Source organism: Paroedura picta, chromosome 5 (genome assembly GCF_049243985.1).
Source record: "Paroedura picta isolate Pp20150507F chromosome 5, Ppicta_v3.0, whole genome shotgun sequence".
NCBI classification, from domain to species: domain Eukaryota; kingdom Metazoa; phylum Chordata; class Lepidosauria; order Squamata; family Gekkonidae; genus Paroedura; species Paroedura picta.
This window is the reverse complement of record NC_135373.1, coordinates 80,789,396-80,812,828: the sequence shown is the minus strand read 5'-3', so window position 1 is coordinate 80,812,828 and position 23,433 is coordinate 80,789,396. Positions and strand designations below refer to the sequence as shown.

The window sequence follows — 23,433 nt, the reverse complement described above, 5'->3', positions numbered from 1 at the left end:
TCCATGGACCCAACACTACACCATGCTGGCTTTACAATACCACACTGGGATTTAAAGTGTGATACAGGGTTTCATAAGAAAAATTAAAATTTGCTCTTCAACCACACGTACACACACACACATGCTTCCTGAAGGCCTACAAGTATGCAGGACAAAGTCTCCTGTCTTTGAACATGGAGATGCCAGTTAGTCACTATGGTTAGACCTGGCCTTTACGAATACCCTCTTAAAGCTACCTAAATTAATGATTCATCCCACAACCTGTGGGATTAATCCCAACTGTCTGAGAGATCTGAGGAAGCTATATTCAGTAAGATAGAGGGTTCCTGTGCAGAAAGAACTGTACAAAGGCTACTGGAGTTTCAGCTCTCCTATCCTTCTTGGTTGCAGGTCACTGTATGTGACAATCTTTTATCAGTTTAATAACTTGCCCTATTCTATATGCAACAGTCGCTAACAAGTTGAGAAACCCACAAACAGTGGGTGTAGCTGCCCAAGCAAGTGGTATCCCACTTTCCCTTCTTTCCAGCTTCCACCACAAAATTACTAGTTGCTGGATAGATTTCCCCTCTTCCCTGTTGTCACATAGGATGGTGGATGGCAAGAATGTGAGGTGTGGACAAGGAGGAGGTGAAAAGAAATAATGGTGCAAAGAACAAGAGCGGCCATTAAGGAGGGCTGGCTTGTGAGCCACTTTCAGAGGCTCCTGATCCACAGGTAGGGAAATACTTGGTTAAGCTTTCTTGCCTGTGCTGGTTTTCAATCCAAAACAGTCCAGGGTAACTGGAAGTAATCTACTAGGAAACATATGGTACCAGGCCAAGGAGGCAAACAGCAGCACCTCAAGGCCACGGAGACAGTTAACCTTTATTCTAAATGAAATAGTGTACAATTTTAAATTTAAGGAAAAGAGAATAGTAACAGGACAGATGCTGTGAACTGAAGTGCTATGGAGATCACCAAATTTTCGTCTGATTTAAATAATTTTGCATGTAGACAGTGGCCTTGTTCTAGGGCCTCTGTGTTAAAACATATCACATACGTCTTAAGGTGTGAGACAGCTCTAAGCCCTTACTGTACACAGTGAAGTGAATGGGAAACCTCAATCAAATGATCTACAAGGAGCACATTAAGGCTTTGATTGTTAAAATATCATAAGCAATAATTTAATTTTAAAACACACAATACATTCTTAAATGGTGAACAATTTCAATTTCTAACAGATTCCATGCAATATTATCTTTAACCCGCTCCTAGCAGAGTGGATTAAATAAACGGTTAAGGGCCCTGAGGGTGGGCATTGTCCGTGATGAGGAAGGGTGCCCATAGGCCCCTTCCCCCGGACTGACACTTGGAGGGCACAATCAGCTGGCGCCTGCCAATTGGGCCCTCTGAGTGTCAGTCCGGTGGCAAGGGACCAATTGCGAGCCGTGTGCAGCACTGATTGCAATTGGTCCCTTACTGCCGGACTCACTAATCCCTGCTTGCCTACCTGCTGCCGCCCGCTGCCATTTCCGTGCTGCCTTGCGGCCCGGACGGTCGCTCCCTTGTGGCGCGCCCTGCGACCGCCAGCTGCCGCGGCCCTGACGCCACCTCTGCTACGCCTGGCCCTCGCCCACACCGCCACCAGCGCCCCGCAAAGCCACCCGCTGCGCCCGGCACCGCCCACTGACGCGCCTGTGATGCTGGCCGCTGCCCCGCAGCCCTGCACCCCGCCCGGCCTCTCACCCTCCAGTGCCACCCCGCGACACCAACCGCTAGCGCCTCGACGTCGACCCACCCGCCAACCCACCCGACCACAGAACAGCTCAGTAGCCCACGAGGTAGGCCACGCCACCGGACTGTGCTGCACAGCCCGAGCCACCCCAGCCTCAGCGCGCCTCGCCAGCCCCGCTAGCGCCCGCTGCACTAAGCCTGCAGCGGGCTTATTTACTAGTCCATTTATAAAAAGGTAAATGAAGAACAATCTCTCTATATAAAATGACACATAACTTAGGTAAGGTACATCAAAAACCAATGGAAGCTACCCAGCACTTATGACAGAAAATAATTGGACATAAATAGTAAGTCCAGAAAAGAATGTGCATCCCGCTTTGCATCACATAGGTACATCTGGCCAGCTGAACGCTCAAGTGAGCATTAAAATATAAATGGCAAATGTGCACCTGTTCTTCGTGAACGGACATATATCTGCTTAAGATCATGTGTAACTGTTTATCATACTAAAACTATTACTATTCCCAAAGGTCAGGAAGAATCATTATATCATACATTTGAATCCTATTAGAGTCACCCATTATTATTTTACATGGCATCTGTTATGGGGTAACAAACTTTCAAACAAAAACTGCGTAGTTAATATTAAACTATTACTAAAATACAGAATTAAACACAAAGAATAAACATGATATGCCCATTGTCTTCATATAGATGTACTGTATTGTGAACCTAGTAAAATACGTGTATGAATGGTATTTAAATACTCTAGTAATAAAATGCTGCACAATATTTTATCTAAAACTTTATTTGGAGAACAAACAACTTCAGCATTAAGAGCATCCAGATTTTAGAACTTTCCGCCTTAATTTAATTAAAATCATACAATTGTCCTCTTCTAGACAAAGCAGAACAGAAAGAGCTCTCTACTGCATGCAAAACAGTGATGCAAGCAACACGACAGAAAATAGCGTGTTAAAGGGAAAATACATTTCTCTGAAATGTGAGCTGATAAAATGCAAACTCACAGCAAAGCAAAGTAAGTCCTCTCCCCCCAATACACAATGTGGTGCTCTGCTACAGAAAATGTCTGTACAGTTCTGTATAAATATGCTCTACATTAGATGTTTGCTGGAAATGAGAGTGTTTAGGGAACTGCCTGCTCTCATACATGTAATATTTTCAAGAAAGGTCCATGGATACCCTTTTATGTTTAACCTACCCAAAAACTTTGATTTTTTTTTGGCAGTTTAGCCTACTTTACAGAGTGGTTTGACAGTGGAAGATGAGAAAGATTATGGGAACCAAACTGAACTCCTTGGAAGAAGGGCAGGGTAAAAAATAGAGTATTTTTTTTTAACGGCAGTCTAAGCTCCTTCCAATTCTCACAAAATACAAAACTTCAATGAATGTACAAATATAACTGCAAATTATTTTAAGTGCTAAAGATTGATATGAGTGATATAATGAATTTGTATAAGAATTTAGCTAAATATCCGTTTCCCTACAGGTAACTGGTTCATAGCTTGAAGGTTTCCTTCATTTTATGCAGAAGAATACATAGTTAGTGCCACCTACTGGAAATTCAGAATAATGGCTTTATATTGCTACCGGGCTGCAAAACTGCAGATCGAGCCTTTATTTGAAACAAATTAATTTAATTTATATTAAAACTATTGCCCAAAATCATATAAAGACTAAATTGCACTTATAAATAACCCCCAATATTTAGTACAGAAACAATCATATGTTGTGAAGACTACTGGTGACATTGGGAGTATTAAAAGGAGCATAAATTACAATTTTTTAACTCTTTTTTACTTTGCTCTTTTCTAAAGCACTCAGGATGACTCCCATAGTCTTTCTCCCCTTCCATGTCAAACCACTCAATAAAGTAAGTTTGACTAAAATAAAATCAGAGAATTTTGGGTCGGGATTTGAACTTGGGTCTCCAACACTTTCACTGATAGGGCTGAATTTAGGGAATACATTTTTAAGATATAAAGCAGGTAGTTCTGAAGCATATGTTAGCTAAGTGAACAAGAATGGTGTTTATGGACTTCCTTGCCTAATTAAAATGTGTATATATTCAAACTGCATTGTTTTTGAATAAACTAACATTATAGACTGGGCATACAATATCATCCATTATACAATTAACATACCCTTATAAGTCAGTTACGAGTGCATCGCTGCAGGAGAAAGTAGAGGTCTAGTAGAGGCAGAAGTAGAGGCAGTGTAAAATTTAGTAAGATGCTTTTTCAGGGGTGCACAGAATCACACAGAGGTGGAAGAGAACACAAAAGGCTATCCAGTCTAGCCTGCCACCCCCCACTCAGATCTTAACACACACCTTTAACTGACTGGGGAAATTCTGGAAAAGCTGCTGCCTTGGAAGGCTACCTGCCACCCGGAATAGAGCATGCCAATCAAGCACTGCAGTGTAAGCCTATATGTACTGTCTGAGCCAAGGAGCTCCTCAGTGCTGCCAGTATGGTTCAGCATGCTACAGAGCAGAACCTAGTCTGCCCTTGCACTTCTTATGCTTTTCCTGCAGCTAGTGAATTCATACACCCAGATTAATTTTGTCTAACAGTAAGCTCGCAACTTCTGCCATTTTGCAAGTAAGGAAAAACAAAGAGCTCACTAGGATTGGGTTAGAATGTCTTGTAAACATTTAAGCCCCATTTTAAGCCAGAAGTGTTTATGCTGCTTGGAATACGGATTTAATATAGTCACTTAGTCATTCTAGTTCAGAAATAGCTTGGAAGCAGGGGGAGGAGCTAAACAATAGATTAAATGGCTCAAATCCATTTAAATTTAAGAGGAGACAAGTGCATAAACCCCACTGTTAGGTTTAAATGGCTGGCAGCCATTCCACAGGTTGATTTTCCTTACCCCTGCAAAGCAAAACTAACTGGTGAAATGGCTCAAAGGAAGAACTAAATGGATGGGTTAAATGGCTCACAGCCATTTAAACCTAACAGCTTAATAGTTTGGAAGTAGGGGAGCAATGTGCACAAGTGCCCTTCCCTTGACAGCATTTCTACATGGGGAACAAAAGAATTATACATGTAACAACCACCTGGATTTTGTAGATCAAAAGAATCAACAACCAGGGGCTTTCCGCACCGGGATCCTTGTAGCAAATTGTTTGCTGAACGAAAAATCGCAATTTTAAATAGTGGAATTCGTCGTTATGCATACCTGCCTTTGCAGTGGAATCCAGTTGCGTTTCTATCGTTTCCCACATTCTTCCGGTCTCGGCAAAAATCGCTAGAAAGGAAGCGCTATTGCCAAGCTCGTCCCGCCCCTGGCCGTCAAGCAGCCAATGGGCGACCGTTAGCATGCTCCCAAAGAGCCCCTTTCCCTTTAAGAAAGGTTTAAAAAAACACACACACACCCGTTGCAACGAATATGCGTTGATTCGTTGCAACGGAGAGACCCATCCAGCAGGCAGGTGTGTTTGAGCTGCCGTTTCATCGTTGCTACGCTCCCCCCGAGTGAAAAAAAAATCCCCCCCCTCACGGACGCGATTTTCGGCCGAAAACAGTGTGAAAAATAAAGGGAAAATACATCAGCAAACAGGCTTTTCTGTTGTTTGTGCTTAGAGACTAAACAGCTCTGGGGAGGGACTGAAGCCGGGGAAGCCTCTAAACGGAGGCTCGCCGGTGCATTGATCTCTGCTCGCTCGGAGAAAAAAAAATGGCGATCGCTTCGCCGGAAGATCAGAGGAGAGAGCTAGGGGGAGGGACTTTGTAGAAACCACAACAATGGTAACGCACAGAACCTTCCAGCTAGTGTTGCAGATTGGTTGCAGGAGTGTAGCGCTTTCCGGAGGGTGAATCCACTTTTGGGGATTTCCCTGAAAGCGCTACAACGAAGCGCTTTTTGCGGATCGGTTTCAGGTGTGTGGCAGATTGTCTACGACGTTGTGCATAATGGCAAAACTGTAGCATTTTCAATTGGCAACCATTGTGCGATTTTGAAGGAGTGCGGAAAGCCCCCCAGTCTGCAAACCTCAGATAAGGGCTTTGTGGGCATAAAGTACCTAGGGCCTGGACTGACAAGTGGAACAAAATGCTACTGAGTCAGAGCTTCAAACAGGGAAAGGCTGATCCCTGTCTTTACAACAGATACAAAGATGAAAAAATAAGTACAGAGTTCCACTAGGAATGCTTCTATATTAACAATGAAAAGACCTGATATTGTAACAGCTGTAAAATGTTATCCAGAAGATCTGGAGCTCAGCCACTACAAAGAAGAGTCAGTGTAGCATAGTGATTAAGAGTGTTAGACTAGTATTTTAGGAGACCGGTGTTAATCTCCATTTGTGCTGTGCAGACTCATTGGGTGTCAATGGGCCAGTTACACTCTCAGCCTAACCTATCCCCCAGGGTTGTAGTGAGGATACAATGCAGGAAAGGAGAACGTTGTAAGCTGTTTTGGGTCCCTATTGGGGAGAAACATGGGGGTAAAAATAAATGAATAAATAAATGCTGCAGCAGGAGGAAGGAAGTCACATTTCTGTGGATAGAAATCCTTGCCAGGGTCCAATGTCATTCTTAATTTAGAGGTTTTGCCATTCCATGCAGGTAGCATTCTAAAAAAACCATCAGTAGTTGTTCCAAGACCAACGGATTACATTTCTTCCATGTTTTCTCTCCACAAAGATCAATGACACAGCACTTTCCCTATTCCTTTTATTATTAACTAGAAATTAAGCCCTCTGAAGAAGAAAGACAGAAGAAAGAATGGGGAGGCAGACTGTAGGCAAAGAAGGAAGAAGAGGAAAGGAGGTATGGGAGGGGGAAAGAAGGGCAAGGGGTGGTTGAAGGGATGGGTAGAAGGGAGAAAAAAGGAAGTAAAGGAGAAAGACAGGAAGCAAGTGAGAGGGAGAGACAAGAAGGAGATGGAGAAATAGAGGAAGTCAGGAAGCAAGAAGGAAGAAAGTAAGGCAGGCAGAGAGGTAGGTGAAATGGGAGGGGACAGGGGGTGTGTGAAGGGTGGGGGAGGAATCGCGGGGGAATCGCGGGAGGGAGAATCAGGAGGGGTAGGTGGCGAGGAAAGGGGGGTAAAGAGGACTGTGTTCGTGGATGTGTGGGGTGGGAGAGTGCGGTGGGGAGTGGCTGTGTGTGCGCGCGTGTCTGTGAGGGCGGGGAAGTGGTGGCGGGAGGTTTGGCTGGTGTGTGTGTGTGTGCGCGTGTGTCTGTAGGTGCGGGGAAGCAGTGGCAGCGGGATGGGGGGCAGCCAATGGGGGGTTTGTGTGTGTTTGTGTGTGTGTGTCTCTGGGGGGGCGGGGAAGCGGCGGTGGGGCGATCGCTGGGGGGCTGCCAGGGGGGGTTTGGCTGGTGAGTATTGTGTGTCTGGGCACGGGAAAGCAGCAGTGGTGCAACGGGGGGGGCGGCCAGGGGAGTTGTGTGTGTGTGTGTGTGTGTCTGGGCGAGGGGAAGCCAGCAGGGGGGCTCACCGTCGGGGAAGGCTGCTTCTCCTTGTGTGTGGTGAGTCCCCGGCCGGGCAAGGCGAGGCTGGGCTAAGCGGCCAATGGGGAGCTGGGCTTTGCACGGCTCCCCATTGGTCGCTTGGCCCTGGAGTGAAACTCGGAAGGCCCAATCAGGAGCTGCTTCACGGCTCCTGATTGGGCCCTTGAGTTTTTATCCCGGACAGAGCCCGCCCTTTCTCCTCCCCCTTAGGGCTTACTCTTTTATTTATTCCACTCCACAGGAGCAGTTAAAGATTCCCATATATTCCTATATATTCTTTCAATATTCCTCCCAGAACATGGTCTAATAACGTGTGAAACAGCAACTATACCATAGTTAAGTGGGGCCACTTATGCACTCAAACTGGAGTATTGTTTGTAAGCATCCATGCATCATCATCATCTTCTAATCATCCAGCATCTTGGTTTTGCCCACATTTGATATCCTATTTTGGGATAGATCATAATCTGCCTATTACGGAAATGGAAATGTAAACATTTTTGCAGGTTCCTCCCAACTTGGTACTACTTTCCTTCCCCCAGCACTCCCCCCTGGCTTCTGTTACAACCTCCCTCTGGCACTGGGGGCCTTTTCCAGACACCTATTTATGTGGTTAAGGATGAGCTCTGGACTACAGAGATATATTGACTACCAACTTGGGGCTGTAGATGAAACTGAATAATTGACATAGTAGTATAGTGACATGTCAATGACCAATTTTCTGCAAAACTGAAAAAGCCCCCTAGGAGTTGCAGAGTGCCAAGTCAAACAACGTAAGCAGCAAACCATCATGTGGATGCTTCGGTGCTATAGTAAGTGCCTCTGTCTTTGTAGCAATGAAAGCTCTGTGGAGAACTCTTGCCACATGGAAGCAACCCAAGTATGGTCAGTATTTGGATGTTAGACTATTTGGGAGCCATCAGTATACTGCCTCGAGCTCCATGAGTAAAGGCAGGATAAAAGCAGTAAACAACCGATAATCTTTCTAGATCTCCCTCAGTTCTTTTCCCCCATCGCCAAAATCTTTGTTCTGTTGTGGTCTTCTTGGTACTGTAGCTCCCCTTTGTTTTTGTTTTTTTGCTTGTGGGGAGTATATTTTTACTTAATAGAAATATTGACTTATGGGATATAATACAAATAGTTATTAACCACTTTGTTTTCCACTTTAAGAATGAAAGATAGCATTGCCTGTAAAAAAAGGTACGAGGGTCAATGACTTTTTAAAATGTGCCTCCCAAGTTTCTTTTCTTTTTTTTAAAGCTGTATTTGTTAGTACATTTAGTAAGCAAGCACTTCCAGCTCAAAGAATAGTTTTAGAAATGTAAGTTTAGCAAACATCATTTACTGTAGCAGAAACACCACCACCCCTTTACTCAATGGGATTTCCATATGCATGACCACAACAAGCAGCCCCCCTTCAACCTGAGGGAAGCCCACAGGCTCGCAGGGCCACTGGCTGGCTCTTGGTCACCAAATGCAGTAAGTTGAATGCAGACATCACTGTAATGTCTTCACCAACAGAGGCAAAGAACAGGGGCAAGAGCTGAGTAGAGGGAAAAAAAGATGAAAACAAAATTAAAACACCAAAAATGTTAGACAAATTCATAGCAAACTGATTGTTATGACTCTTTTTCACTGAAAGGAAAATACAAAATGAATGTTTCAAACAAACATTTGTAACCAAGATGACTACATTCCTTGCCATTCACTTTAAGCTTCATTATATTAATACAAGAAACAATGTACAATGGTTTGTAAGTCAACAAACATGAACTATACCCAACAAAGCAATTTCTTAATGAAAACAGGACAACCCAAACTGGCAACTAATCAATGACCAGAAAGGACTCCATAAAGTAAACAAGGGAACTGCCATGTTCGTTTATTATAGCATGTGGATTGCACAAAAGATTCCATCAAATTAATGGAGCATCAACAGTTTAACACAAAATAGCAATGTGGTATGATATACCTTCAAGCACAAGTGGATTCACATGTTTATTGCCCTGAGTTCATGGGGAAAGGGAAGAGAGAAATGCAATGTGGAAAGTTATCCGAGATCACTGATAAAATTGTTACAATAGCAAAATAGGTGAAACGCCATTGCTCCATGTGATAACTATTCATTGCTTCAGATATTTCTCAGATAACACAGCCATTGAAATATATCGGAAATCTCTAGGCTTGGATCTTATAGAATAGAATCCAGTTGCCAAATTTCCTGTTCCCTGCTCCGGGTGGGTGGATGAGTTATATGAAAATGCATGCCACTGTGACATCATTTCCTGGTAAAGGTATCCCCTGTGCAAGCACCGGGTCATGTCTGACCCTTCGGGTGATGCCCTCTAGCGTTTTCATGGCAGACTCAATACGGGGTGGTTTCCCAGTGCCTTCCCCAGTCATTATCGTTTACCCCCCAGCAAGCTGGGTACTCATTTTACCGACCTCGGAAGGATAGAAGGCTGAGTCAACCTTGAGCCGGCTGCTGGGATTGAACTCCCAACCTCATGGGCAGACAGCTTCAGACAGCATGTCGCTGCCTTACCACTCTGCGCCACAAGAGGCTCGTTCATTTCCTGGTACTTACCCACAAATAACATCAGGACACTGAGTAATGTAATTTCCCCCAGTTCCCACCCTCTAATGCCGCCTTCCTCTAATTCAGAATGACTTTATCTGATATAAAAGTCTCTTTTTCTGTTGAAGGAAGTCTTGGTAACAGATCCAGCTCAGTAGATGGAAGTCGTAGGATCCAACCACTAATGAACATGAAGCTGTGAGCTGTGCAAGACCACATACATTATCTTGTGCTACTTTTGTTTAATATACTTGTCTACAAATTTGCAGTATATTGCTCATGCATGCATACCTCACATCTTTCTCTGAAAGCAGCAGAAATGTTTCATAAAGCTCCACAGATTCCTGCACTGTTTAAAGCCAAACCAGAGTTGAAAGGAACAATATAAAGAGATACAAATTTTCTCATTGATTTGTACAAGAATCTGGGCAGTCCCCCTTCCTTTTGGAATGTGCCATATTATTATTATTGCTGAATTTCTGTCTTGGCCAAAAAGGATCCCACGACATTAAAAGGAATGAAGGGGAGAACAATAATCATACAATTGAGTTCCAGACTTGTTTTTGCAGAGGTACTTCTGCTGAACTTAAAGAAAAACAAGATCCTGATGGGTAGTAGTGGATTTTTGTTGCCTGTCTGAAAGAACAATGAGAATGTGTGCATAGCTGCACATATTTGCATGTGTGAGATGCAATGTAAATGCACATAAAAGGATACAAAAATGATTTTGTGTATTTTTCTCCCCTCAAGCAGAGAGGAAGTCCTGACAAGTTCTCTCTTCTGGTCCCACTAAACACTAGGATGTAACAAGCATCAGTACATATGTTACTAAATCACTCTAGGGTACATCTAACAGAAAAACTGCTTGTATTAACATGCCTGAACACTGACTTCATCCAACTACAAAACATTTGCAAGTTACTAAATGGAGACAAAGCAGGAGGAGGAAAAGGTAAGCTCTACTCAGAGAACCATTAAACATAAATAAACATGTCATTTTCACGAGTGACTGCAGAACAGCATTTTTGTTTCCTTTTTAGAAAAAGGGAAAAGGGGAAAGAACATTCCTCTGCAGCAGACTACTGACTAATAAAAGATCAAAGGTCTGTGCATACCCAACACCACAAATAAAAAAATGATATTTTCCTCCTCCTAGCAACTTTCACCTCCAGGAAGAAAAGTGTGCAGTGAAAATGTAATTACCTAGCAAAGCTGCAGTCTTATTGTGCTCCCGCAGCTGATCATAAAACGTCTTCCTATTCTTTTTCATCAACTGTAGTACCAGGGAGCCTGTGCGCCTACCAATCGCAGCCATCTGGCTTGTGTCAGAGCCTGAGAGTCAAGCAGCTACAGTACAACAGGAAGAAAGGCAGTGATGTCACTCTTCAGGTCAGGCAAAGAACAAAGATGCATTCTACCATTTAAAAAGCCAGGTGCCCCAGAAGTAGAGGCCTCACGCATGCTTTTCCTTTGGTAATTTATGGTTAATGTGATTCTTCCTATTAGCTAAGTAGCAGAGCACCACCGTGTGGATAGCTCAGCAAAAAGGTTACAAGGAAAATCAGAAGTGAGCAAAAGGGGAGTAGAACTTGCATAGCAAGAGCTAGGAAATAATCTATTCAACTTTCCAAAGTTGTAAGAAGAAAGGGAAAGGTAAGCTTGCCTTCATGAAACTATATTGACTGCTTTATTCCCAGATCATTGCATTAGTTCTTCAGCCCCAGCACATGTACATAGTACAAATTGTTTATAGCCATGCTGTCTCAAAAGAAAAATGCAAGAAGCCAAGCACACAATCCATGTAATACATTTTATTAGGAACAACTCAATGTCACATAACAATGTACAAACTTTCAAATTCCCCAGAACTCTTTGTCAGATCAGATGTTACAAAATAAAAAAGAATGTACATATAGGTAGTGTAGTATCTTTGCAGCGTGCAAGTGTGTAGTGAACAGTGTTTCCTAATCAGAGTCCAGTTTTTTTAGGAATTGAGGTCAATCCTTATTGTTATTTTACTATACTTCCCATTCAAGAAAGAAGTCACCAAAGCACAGTTCTAGCTCAGAAGATGAAAACATTTTTTCACAATGCATAAATGTCCTCATTTGTTCTGCTGGTCTGCTTTCCAAACGCAGCAGAAACTGGCAGAAGTTTACTTATTCAGATTAAGATTGTTTATCCCTCTCCATTTTCAGGTAAACATAACCATGGATGGCAGGAACACCACATTGTCATTGACATGGTCATCACCAAAGAGTTTCCAAAAATAACTAGAAAGGTATGACACCACTTCCATGTTTCACCTGGAAATGATGTCATGCCATCACTGTCCCCCATTTCCCTGTGCTCATCTCCCACTGCTACATACCAGGCCTAATCTACATAAGAAGGCAAATGAGTAAGAATGGGAGGAAATCATAGAGTCATCTTGTCCACCCCCCGGGATAAGCCTAAAGTAAGGGTTCACAAAGTGGGCAGTGCACTCCCTGGTGACAGTGGAAGGATCCAGAGGGGCGGTTAGGAATTCTGGGGCATTAGGGCACAGTGAGAAATTTCGGGGAAGCAGCGGGCAGCAGTCTGACTTCCTGCTGAGGCTGCATTTTCCTAACAAAAGATGTTTCAAGGTGACTGGCCATTGCCTGTTTCTGCATAGCAGTGACTCTGGACTTTTTTGTTGGTTTCCAGTGCTGACCAGGACCAACCCCGCTTAGTTTCCTGACAAAAATGACAGCTTCAGAAGATGTACCCAATGTGGATCCAAAGTGAATTTCACAAATCACTTTTACAAAGCACTTATATATTTTTTCCAGACTAAAATATGGCTGCTGCAACCCAACCAAACAAAAGGATAGGCAATATAATATATTTTGAATTTGCAGTAAACCTAACACAACAAAAGAGGTATGTGTTTGTATGTGGTGGAGGCACTAGGAATTTGACCTGGGAGCCAAAAGGGCAACAGCCTGAAAAATGTTGGGAACCACTGGCCTAAATCATCCATGATAAGTACCCCTACCTGGTGGAATGAACTCCCAGAAGAGCTCTGGGGCTTGCAAGATGGAGCTCTTTTAAGAGGCATTTGGTTGGGCCAATGACCAACAATGATATCACTGAGATCATTGGAATGGGCCCTACCCCAGAATGGGACAAGAGGAAGCAGAAGACAAGATCAATGGTGGTTGACTCCTGTAGTGGTAATAAGTAATTTTTAACTGTTTAAACTGTTATTTTTATTGTTTTTAAGGTTATTTATGAACTATGTTAACAAAATATTATAAATTGCCCGTAGCCGGCAATGGACCGCTTATAGAAATCTAATTATAAATAAATATGTTCAGCTGCTGCTTGTGGACTGCCAGTGAGGGGGAGCTCACCCCCTCCTTAGGAAGCCTATTCCATTACTGTGAAATTTGCCCCCCTGATTTCTAGCTGGTATCATTGTATACGTAGTTTAAAGCCATTACTGTGGGGCCTTTCTCTGCTGTCAATAGGAATCACTGCTGCTGCCCAGTGGTGCTTTTGTAGAGAATATAGTTGGGAAGCATAGCTGTGTAGATACCCTTCCCTTCCTCCCTCCAGGCCCATAATTGGCCATTGGGGGGGTCAACATGTCCATATACGGTCTTATCACCTGATAAATGTTTAACAAATTTAAATAATATATAAAAATTAACTCCCACCCATTTGGGAAACCATTCCAGGATCATCAAGAAACCCAGAGTTTCATGGTTCAGGAAGCCTGGAATACACATATTGGGTCTGAGGTCCCCACCTCGTGTAGCTGTCAGCAAGAGTTGTGGGTTCTCCTCAGTTCCCACATGCAAAGTGCCTGATTTGGAGTGGGTCGAACATTGCTCCCCTAGCTGTTTCTAGCTTAAAAACCTGGGTCAAGCAGCATATTAAATCATGTCAAAGACCAGTTTTGTGTTAGATATTGCCCACCATAAAGGTTGTAATAAATAGGCTATTGTGTGCTGCTTCAGAAAAGAACAATGCAATGCTGAAAGGGGGCAACAGCAGATGATCCAGGCTCCAGGTTTCATATTGATGTGGGGGTAAAAGAAATAGAGAGCTTTAATCCTGTTTCTCAACAGTATATCTCCCACAGACTTGTCATTTGTACTGCTTATCGAGCTGTGGTTTCTCACAATCTCATTCTTCACTAAGTCAACTGCTACAGGCACAGCAAAGATCAGGCTCAGGCCTATTGTTGCTAAGATGCATGGTCTCCAGGTTCTGACACAGGAATCTGCAACCTCAAAACTGCAATCAGGAAAGTGCTTAAGGGGTGATTTTAATTTAGGGGTGGAAAAATATCAGAAACCCCTCAGCGGAGCTCCCACTGGGATTTCGAGTTCTGCCAGAATTAAAACTGATCTCCACACTGCAGTACAGGTCCACCCAGAGGAAACAGTCGTGTCAAAGGGCAAATTCTGTTGCATCACATACTCCTGGAACTCTATCCCCTTACCAAATGCCTCCCTCTCCAACCACTAGGAATTTCTCAAGTTGAAGATGTCAATTAACCTGCTATCCTGGAGCTGTCATCAGAAAGGGTGTGGGGACATTCACACATCATGGCTCCTATAGCTGGTGGGCAGTTTTGAATGACCATAGCAGGGGAGAACAAATGTTATATATCAGGGAGCTACTTATTTTTTTCAAGAGCCTTGGGAGCTAACAGTCATAAAATGGCAGCAAAATGGGTAGAGTCAGGCACAAAATGGCAGCTTGTATAAGTGTATGGTGCCTGTGTGGGCAAACCTTCCCTTTACAATTTTCCCAAAGCAAACTACAACCACTATACCAATTTTCCCACAGGATAAAAATATGCACACCCTCCATGTTTACCATAAAGAGACAAACAGCAGCTTTGATTCACAGGGAAAGTGTAAAGACTGGGAGCGCACGCATGCATGGGTGAAGGAGGTAGGGGTGAGGCATATGTGAAGGGTGATGGTGCTGTCATTCTCCTGTCTAGAGCAAGGGTGTATGCTTGCATGTGCCACATTTTACTTCACATGAAAGAAAAAGGACAATAGCTGCTGAGGTAGCTTTAAAAGGAAGGATAAAAAATTACTACCACAGCTCTGGAGAAGAGGTGGGCAGCTGCTTTGCATTGCCTGGAAAGTGACTAGTCACTCCCAAGTGATCCGTTGCCTAGCCCTGGGAGGAGAGCACTTTGCCACTCCTTTCTATTGAGAATACAGTGTTACAAAGAATGGTGAGAACAAGTCAAGGGAAGAGCCTTTGTCTGACTGAGGCTCTACTTTCAGGAAACCCACCTACCCCTTTCTAACGTAAGAGACAAAAAGGGGTCTCAGGCTCATTCTGCACATCTAAGAACATACCATTAAGCCAGCGCAATTGCTTAACGCTATTAAAAAATCACGCACCCCGCCATTTCTCACCTCCTCACGCTCTTGCTTGCTTCTCCCACTTTCTCACGCTTCCTGGCACTCTGCATGGCTGGTTAAAATGGTGGAGGAGAGGGACTTGCTATGCCCGCAAGTCTCCTCCCACCTGTCAATCATGACAGCCAGCCAATCACCTTTCTCCCAGTTTTAAAGTGAAAGCGATGCAACAATCTTTTTTTAAAAGTAAAAAGTCTCCATTCCTATGCCTATGCATCTAATCATAGATGTACAGTACATATTTTAATGCCACCCCATTTTGGAATTATGAGACTTGAAGATGAATAAAAGTAATTATTTTCCCAATTTTTTTTGAGGGGGGGGGGGTTGAGAGGCATGCTTTGTGTGCCAGCTGGTGGGTGAATATTTTTTTTTTCTCTGCCTGGATCAAGCAACGCGTATTCATTGCACCAGGCAGCTTGCTAAAAAAAAAAAAAGCGCTGGAGACAGAGATCACGCCACTTCTGGCCACTTTGGTTACGCATAGCTATTTCGCTAGTGGATGCTGGTTGCTCTCCTCCCACTCGCACAATATAGTTGGGGGAATCCATTTTATGCGATTCCCCAACTACCACTTTAAAATGGAGGATGTAGCTACCAGTTTGCTGCCAGAATGCTGAATGCTAATGATGTCGTGTAAAATGTTTTTTTTTTTAAGCGTCTACAAGAGGTAACCCTTTCACTACATTTTCTGGGTGTGGAATGGCCTTCAGTGACACCATAAAAACTATCAGATTTATTATGGAATAAACATCCCTTATTGGTTGTTTCTACAACCCAGAAGTACTGCTTACTCAACTTTGAATTACACATTATGCTCAATTGATGAAATGGTCAAAGCTGAAGATCTTTTATCATTTGAAATAGACTAATGAATTAACATGAGGAGGTGAATTGTCCCCATACAGTTTTGCTCTGAGGCATGCTTTGTATGTTCAACCTCCACATCAAGTGGTTATATGGGAAGATACGCAGGGATGGGATGTCTGCAGACGATACACTTATGTCAGCAAGGAAAACTGTAAGAATGGAATCAGTTATACTCAATTCTGAACTTTTTAGATATCTTTGTTGAAAGCTGTGGCAAACTGTCAAGTCAATGAAAGTGCTGAGGGTGACCTCAGCCAACAGCCCACGATATTTCCACACAAAGAACATTTGTGTCTGAATTTTAGATGCAGAAAGTGTTCTGGTAAATCCTCCCCCCACCCCCCCAGCAGGCACGCAACTGCATTAAAAAACCTTCCTAACAACTGCAATATTATTTAGCACTTAAGTTTTAAAGTTTATACAATGCACTTGGAATCTTAGCAGCCTCCACAACAAAGCAGACTTAGGGCAGGTAATTAATATTATCTTCATTTTGCAGAGGGCACTAGGGCTGTGTGGCAAGTTGTGTCAGAAGGACTGAGAACACCTTATGCAGTTGACACTGTTAGGCAGTGCTCAGAACAAGTTCTTGTCTCATTTTTGCCAAATATCAAAAGTCACCCCACAGTGAGATTTAAAATTACATCTTATGCCTAAGAAACGCATTTTTGTCCTTTAATGACATTGCAGTTATTGAAGGCTATTTTTAAAGCCCAATTATTGATTGCATATCCTCTTACTATGAGTGAAGACTGAACTTCAGCTGCATCTGAAGTTTCCCAAGAAACTACAAATACATTGTAAAGGTCAGGAAGCAGTATTCTAACTGTATAATTAAATCAAAATTACTAAATGAAAGGAGGCAGATGATGGTCTGGGTCTTTTCTGAGTTTTCCTTTCTTTCATCAGTGGATCAAAGGAGAGATTACGGCATCCAGGGGTCTGGCTCATGGACACTGCTGTCATTTGAGATGTGAACTTGGAACCTATAAAAATGCCATGATGGCCCAATCCTGATCAGACTCACAGCCCAACCAGACAAGGCAATCATCTTCCTCTGTGCCTTTCCGTGTGCTAAAACAGCTGCTATGGCACCCAGAAGGTTACTGGTTCCACTGAGCTGCAGGACCAATCAGGGTCATGCCCTTGCAGCATTTTTAAATGGCCATAGTTCACCTCCAGTGGAGTTCAGGGTGGGAAACAATACAATGATATAACAGTAAAAACATAAAAATCTAGAACAGTCATCTCCATCCCCAAACAGTCCGGCAGGGCCCTGATGTCTTTCAACAGAGCATTTCACCAGGCTGGGGCCAAGGCCACAAATACCTTGTTCAAGGCCAATTTCGCTTATTTTGGGCCATGGATCCTAAGCAGATCTTGCTCTGTTAATATCAACACTCTTGGGTCCCAGACCACTTAGGGCTTTAAAGGTTGGCACCAACAAATTAAGCCTGTTCTGGTCTGCAATCTGGAACCAATGCAGCTGGGTAAGCATCGGTGTCACGTGTGCTCTCCCCTGGGTTCCTGTGAGGACCCATCCTGCTGCATCTTGGACCAGTTGGAGTTTCTGGAGCAGTCTCAAGAGAAGCCTTGCATAAAGCAAGTTGCAGAAATTTAATCTAGAGGTAATCATTGCATGGGTGGCCCTGGCTAGGCCTGAGGCTGAGAGATAGGAGGCCAGCTGTCTTCCTTGGGCCTCCATTGAAAGGAAGTAGTCAGTATCATACCTAAGCTCTTGACACTGGGGTTAGTTGGGGTCCATCAAGTCCTGGGAGAGGTATCACCTTTCTCAATGCATGCCAGAGAACCTCTGTCTTGGCCAAATTCATCACCAGCCAACTCTGCTTGAGCCAGTCCATCAAAGCCTCCAAGCATTTGTCCAGATGATCTGGGAGTGTTGACGGATGGCCATGAATTAACAGAAATAACTGAGCATCAGTAGCGTCCTGGTGATGACATTAAAATGGTGGTGGAGGCCATGGGTCACCAATGTTCAGATTTCTACTTGACACAAAGAGTCACACTGTGCAATCCTACACAGAGCTACTTCATTCTAACCTCACTGAATTCAATGGTGCCAGAGTAGTGCAGTGTCTATGATCTGGAAGACTAAGGCTAGAATCCATACTACTACAAGAGTATAAGAAGGACGGTCTAATAATTAAACCAAACAGAGAGAAACAGACCTATCCACTGGCAATAAATATATTCATAAAAGAAAGAAAAGTGTCCTATTTTTGTAGTTTTCCTTGTGTCAATACAGACCGGTATCCCCATACCTATGTGAGCCTGTGGCCAGTATTATACTATTAATATGTATAAGGACTTGTCACTGATGAAAGAATCTCAGTGAAAATGGATATTACCTGGATTCCGTTTTGACAGAAGTCCTACAGAATAAAGAAACAAGAAAAACTACAAAAATAGGACACTTTTCTTTCTTTTATGAATATATTAGTATATTGCCAGTGGATAGGTCTGTTTCTCTCTGTTTGAATCCATACTCTGCCATTCTCACCAGGTTGTGATGAAGATAAAAGGGAGAAGAGGAGAATGTTGCAAGCCAGGCTACCAATGAGACAATCACAACAGAATTATACTGGAATAAATCTGCTTTGGACTGCACTAGAAGATTCATTTTCTTTTATGACAGAGGACCCTGGGTCTAGGAAGACCAGAAGATATAAAAGGGCCACACTGAGTACACTTGCTGGTGTTGTAACACAAATGGAGATCGACAACTAGGAGAAAAGTAATCACATACAGAAGTCTTGCTTTTGAAAGGATGTATGGCAGCATCTGGCAAATATGTTTCATTGCAGAAATATGGGGTGGAGGGGTTGAAGAAAAAGTTACAAAAATGTGTTGGGGATATTAGTCTATGCGTTGGGGATATTAGTTTATTGTTGCACTGATTTGTATGCAACAAACCAGTGATTTGGGTAACTCCCTATTTGTTCCATGCCTAGTAATAACAGGAGTTGCTACAAGGCCATGCAAGATCTGCTTCTGCTTTTTTGGGAGTCTGTGTCTATAACTGAAGTCATGGATTAACTCATTGTCTAAAGCAATGATTATAGCCTAGATTAAACCAGACCTTTCTGGGATTAAATAAGATTTTGTTTTATTTTTTTAAGTTAATAGCAATTATTTCCTTTGACGCTACCTTAATTGGTTCAGTTAATTAATTGCTTACCATTTTAGGCAAGATTATAGTAAAACTGATTTAAGCAGTCACACACAAAACTAATTCTACTCTTTAAGTTTAACCAGTACAATTAATGCAATGTAAGTAATCATGCAATGATTTGCGATCTGTGTTGAAAGAGAACCATACCAAAGTAGAAAAGTAAAGATATTTTGGGAATGATAGCCTTTCCAACACAGTAGAGGGAAGTTTGCAAGAGAATACAAAATGGGACAGTGCGAATAAAACAGTAGTAGGCTTGAGTTTCATGGGCTGAGGTCAGAGAGAGGAGCTAGCCCCATTTCAGCAGTGTCCCTGAATGAACCTGTTTCAATTTCACCCAAACAAGTGATTCAATTCACTCTTGCAGGCAAGAACAAAGCACTGTACTTGAGGATGAGAGCAAAAACCTGACCTACTTTTGTGCTACTCGGTAACTTGTCCTCATTGACAGGAATCCCAGAAGGGAGTGTGCACAATGTAAATCTGTACACACAGCACCCAGAGATGTTTTGTACCTTCTTCACCTAAAGGGTCGCTATCATAACAACTTGAATTTTGTTAGTTAGATATAAACATACCACACCAAATACTAAAGTACAGCACATCTCAAAGTGACAACCCATATAGGAAAAGATTGATGATCATGTATGAAAACTACTGGCAAATTAGTGAGAAACTAACCCAGATGTTCTCTTATACTTGTTGCACTGCATCCCAGAAATTTCAGATTCTTTCCTATTTTATGACAACGTAGAGTCAAACTTCAACGGGCTCTGTTAGCTACACAAATTTTTGAAATTGCAATCAGCAGGTAATTTGGAAAGTCATCCTTGAAGGCCTGTTGTTAAGCTGTTTAGCAGGTGGGCTGTACCTAATTTAGGGTTAGCCGCTTTGGTTCCTGACACAGCCAGTGCTGTGCCATGGGGGAGTTCCACGTCTGCGTGTGTGCACCCGCTGGCACTCCAACACCCGGACCTCCCCTCCCACCCACAGCACTGGCTGCATCGGGAGCAACTGGCCACTTTGGGTGCCAAAGCGCCCAACCCTAGTACCTAAGTGCTCACTAGTGCCATCAAGTGCTTAATGGTGAAATTGCAAGAATCTGAAGCCACGTGCTTGGAAAATTCCACTCCATGTGCCTGGGAGATCTCTTTGTTTAAGCTGGGTTCCCGCCCACTTCCTGTCTCTTCATGTATAGAAGCTTTTTTGTTAGCAAGGATGGAGGGAATCTTCCATTAAGGCTCTCAGCTCTCTCTATCTGCTGATGTGTAGGATGTAGTCTGCTTGCAGCCCAGCTATAAAGGCTTGCAATCTGCTGGTTTGTAACTATTCTTTAAGCTTTTGTACTCTGCTTCAATAAGGTGACTGAAGCAGATAAATATAATATGTATTTCTAAATAATCTTTCCCAGTAAAGATTACTTTCCTTTAAACCTCAAAGCGCTGTGAGTCTGGATCTGTGCCTCACCCATAAAGATAACTAATTGCTGCATACTTTCAAAATGCTCTGTAACTTTGCAGCTCTACTTCCCTGGAGGGAATCAGGACCTAAAGATTAGGTGTCCACAAGATATGAATATATAAATTAAATGAGCATTTATAATGCACAACTTATAAAGTCAAAAAGTTAAAAACATAGATAGAGCCCATAGGCTAATCACTGAAATTACAAAATGTGCACCATACAATGCTAAACCTACAACAATACCCATAATGGGTTTTGACCCCAGGGCTAATCCTGAACACACAAGTGATAAGCAGAAAATGGAGCCAGTAAAAATGTTTAAAAATCAATTTATTTTCTATGAATAGCAGGCTCAATGAAAATGGAACTCATACTAAATGTCCATTAAAAATTCTGGTTTGTGCCAGTAGCTTCTGTGCATGCTTTCATACATGCACAGAAGTTACTGGCACATCTCAAAATTTTAAGGAGGGTGACAGTTTCTATCAGTTTTGGTGGCAGAAAGTGCCATCAAGTCACAGCCAACTTATGCTGATTCTTCAGGGTTTTCATGCCAAGAGTGGTTTGCCACTGCCAACCCTGGACTTCTTTGGAGGTCTCCCAGTCAAGTATTAACCATGGCCGATACTGCTTAGCTTCCAAGATCTGGTAAGATTTAGCTACCCTGAACCATTTTACTGGTTGCATTTTCATTCTGCTCATTCTCCAAGGAGCTCTCAGTACTTTTTAAGCCTCTCAACAAATCTGCTAGGGCAGTAGGATAAAGTCAGTGTTGTGTGTGTGAGAGAAGGGGGGGGGGGTCTATCATCTTTTATGAATGTCATTTATGTCCAAGACGGAATTTTAGTCTGGCTCTTCACTGTGACCCATGGTGATTGTACACTTACCTGAGAATAGGCTCAAATATGTGGGACTTCCAGGTTAGTTAGATAAATGCCTATCATTTCATATTTTACATCATCTGAACATAACTTAATTAACCTGCAAATGTTTTACAGTAAAACAGTTTTTCAATGGCCACTTGTAACTGTTATATTTTTATGCATTTGCTGCTGTAGCTGCTGTATCTAACCTGCCTTTCAGTAAACAGCTTACTTTTAGGAATATTCAAGATAGTTCTCTGACAGTGTCCAAGCCTGATAATCAAGTAAACATTTCAACATGGACAACATGATTTGCTCACCAATCTCAGTCCTCAAGCTGTAGTAACTGGGAAAAGAACCTTCAAATATGATTTCAAAAAATAAGCATCTATCCTCCTGTGCTCCGTGCAACTGGGAAGCATTTAGGCAGTGACATTACCACTAGGGAAGGAATAAAGGAATACTAGAATTCCCTGACGCAGCAGGCATTTAAAATAATTCCATAACACCACTGTAGTCTGTCAAACATGTCTGCTTGAGAAAAGAGGGATTTAAGAGGCAGGATTCATCAGCTGCCTTGTAGTTGAAGATAGTGGTTTCAAAGTGCTCTGCTGACTGGGAGTTTTTCTACTTGCAATATGAACTTTATATGAAAATGTTAATCTACATATTATTTTCTTGTCATTCTACACTTGGCTTCTATACCATGGCTTCTATACCATGAAAAAGATTTTTTTTTTTTTGGGGGGGGGGTTGTGCCCCAGTTTTTTCTGTTCATCTTATGCAGAGCCACTCTCTTCTGGTGTCAGGAATCAACATTAGCACAAATAAGAATTACAACCAAGGGGGATGAATAGGCCAGACCTTAACAGATAGTGGGACTGAAATCTCATAACCTTCAATAGTGACTAATAAAAATACCTAGCCGTTTATCCGAGAAAGCACGAGTGAGTGAGAGCGCAGGCTCCAAGCGCCGTCGGAAAGAATCCTGAACATTCCAGATATTCCGGGCAAACGGACTCCCGCCGGCCTTATTTCTCCCCGCTCCGGATGACACGCGCACTAGCGCCCTATTTGGTTGGCCGGAGTTTCCCCTCGCCCCCTCAACCCCTCCCCCCTTGAAGCAGATAAGAAAGAAGGCGGCCTCCTTCGCCCAGCCCCGCTTCCTTAGAGTCCCAAGGCAATCCGGGATGCAAAGCTTCCCCGCCCGCCCCCCCGCCCGAACTGCGCCTGCCAGCGCGGGAGTCAGGAGGCGAGCCCAAGCAGGCGCCCCACACGTTCCCGGGCCCCACGGCACGCATCCCCCTCGACCCCGGTCCCGGAGCCGCCCTCAGCCCTGCGAGCGAGGCCCGGGGGTGGCTCCATCGCCCTCAGCAGCCGCCCCTGCCTTTCCCAACTAACTCTTCGCGGCGCGGCCGGAGGGAAGACTCCAGCCGCCGCGGGAGACAGACGGCGGGCCAAGCGCTCCCTTACCTGCCGCCAGAAAGCACCAGGTGAGCAGCAGCTGCAGCAGGCAGGCCTGGCGGCGCATAGACAGGCGAAAGAGCCAGCCGCGTAAGGCTCCGGAGGCACAAGCCCCTCCGCCCGGCGGTCAAGTGAAGTGACAGGCCCGCAGCCGCCCAGGGAGGCATGACGGGAAATTCCTGGGCACCGGCTGCCCAAGCAGCTCCAAATATGAGCATGGAGAGAGCAACGGACAAGCCAGCCAACTCCACGCCTGCCCCTTGACAGCCGACCGCTTGGTCAGCTTCCAAGTTGGGAGGGGGGAGGAGACAGCGCTGCATTGGCTCTGCCTTTGCCCAGACAAATTCAGCATGCTTAGGTCCTCCAGACCAAGGCCCGGGACCCA

General features: G+C 43.6%; 1 protein-coding gene across 7 annotated transcripts in view; it reads right to left on the bottom strand.

Annotated features, from left to right (window-relative positions):
- Positions 1-23,228, bottom strand: part of MSRB3 (methionine sulfoxide reductase B3) — an 80,509-nt gene extending 57,281 nt beyond the window's left edge. For 2 of the 7 annotated variants that reach the window (XM_077338710.1, XM_077338714.1), the window contains exons 1-2: positions 23,058-23,198; positions 10,981-11,124 (exon numbers count right to left, since the gene is read on the bottom strand). In XM_077338710.1, the coding sequence (XP_077194825.1) occupies positions 10,981-11,092 (112 nt within the window). In that variant the 5' untranslated portion in view covers positions 11,093-11,124; positions 23,058-23,198. Of the gene's footprint in view, positions 1-8,621; positions 8,743-10,980; positions 11,125-23,057 lie in introns of those variants that run through there. The other 5 variants (XM_077338711.1, XM_077338716.1, XM_077338712.1 and 2 more) reach the window with 4 other exon arrangements.
- Between the last annotated feature and the right edge of the window lie 205 nt (positions 23,229-23,433).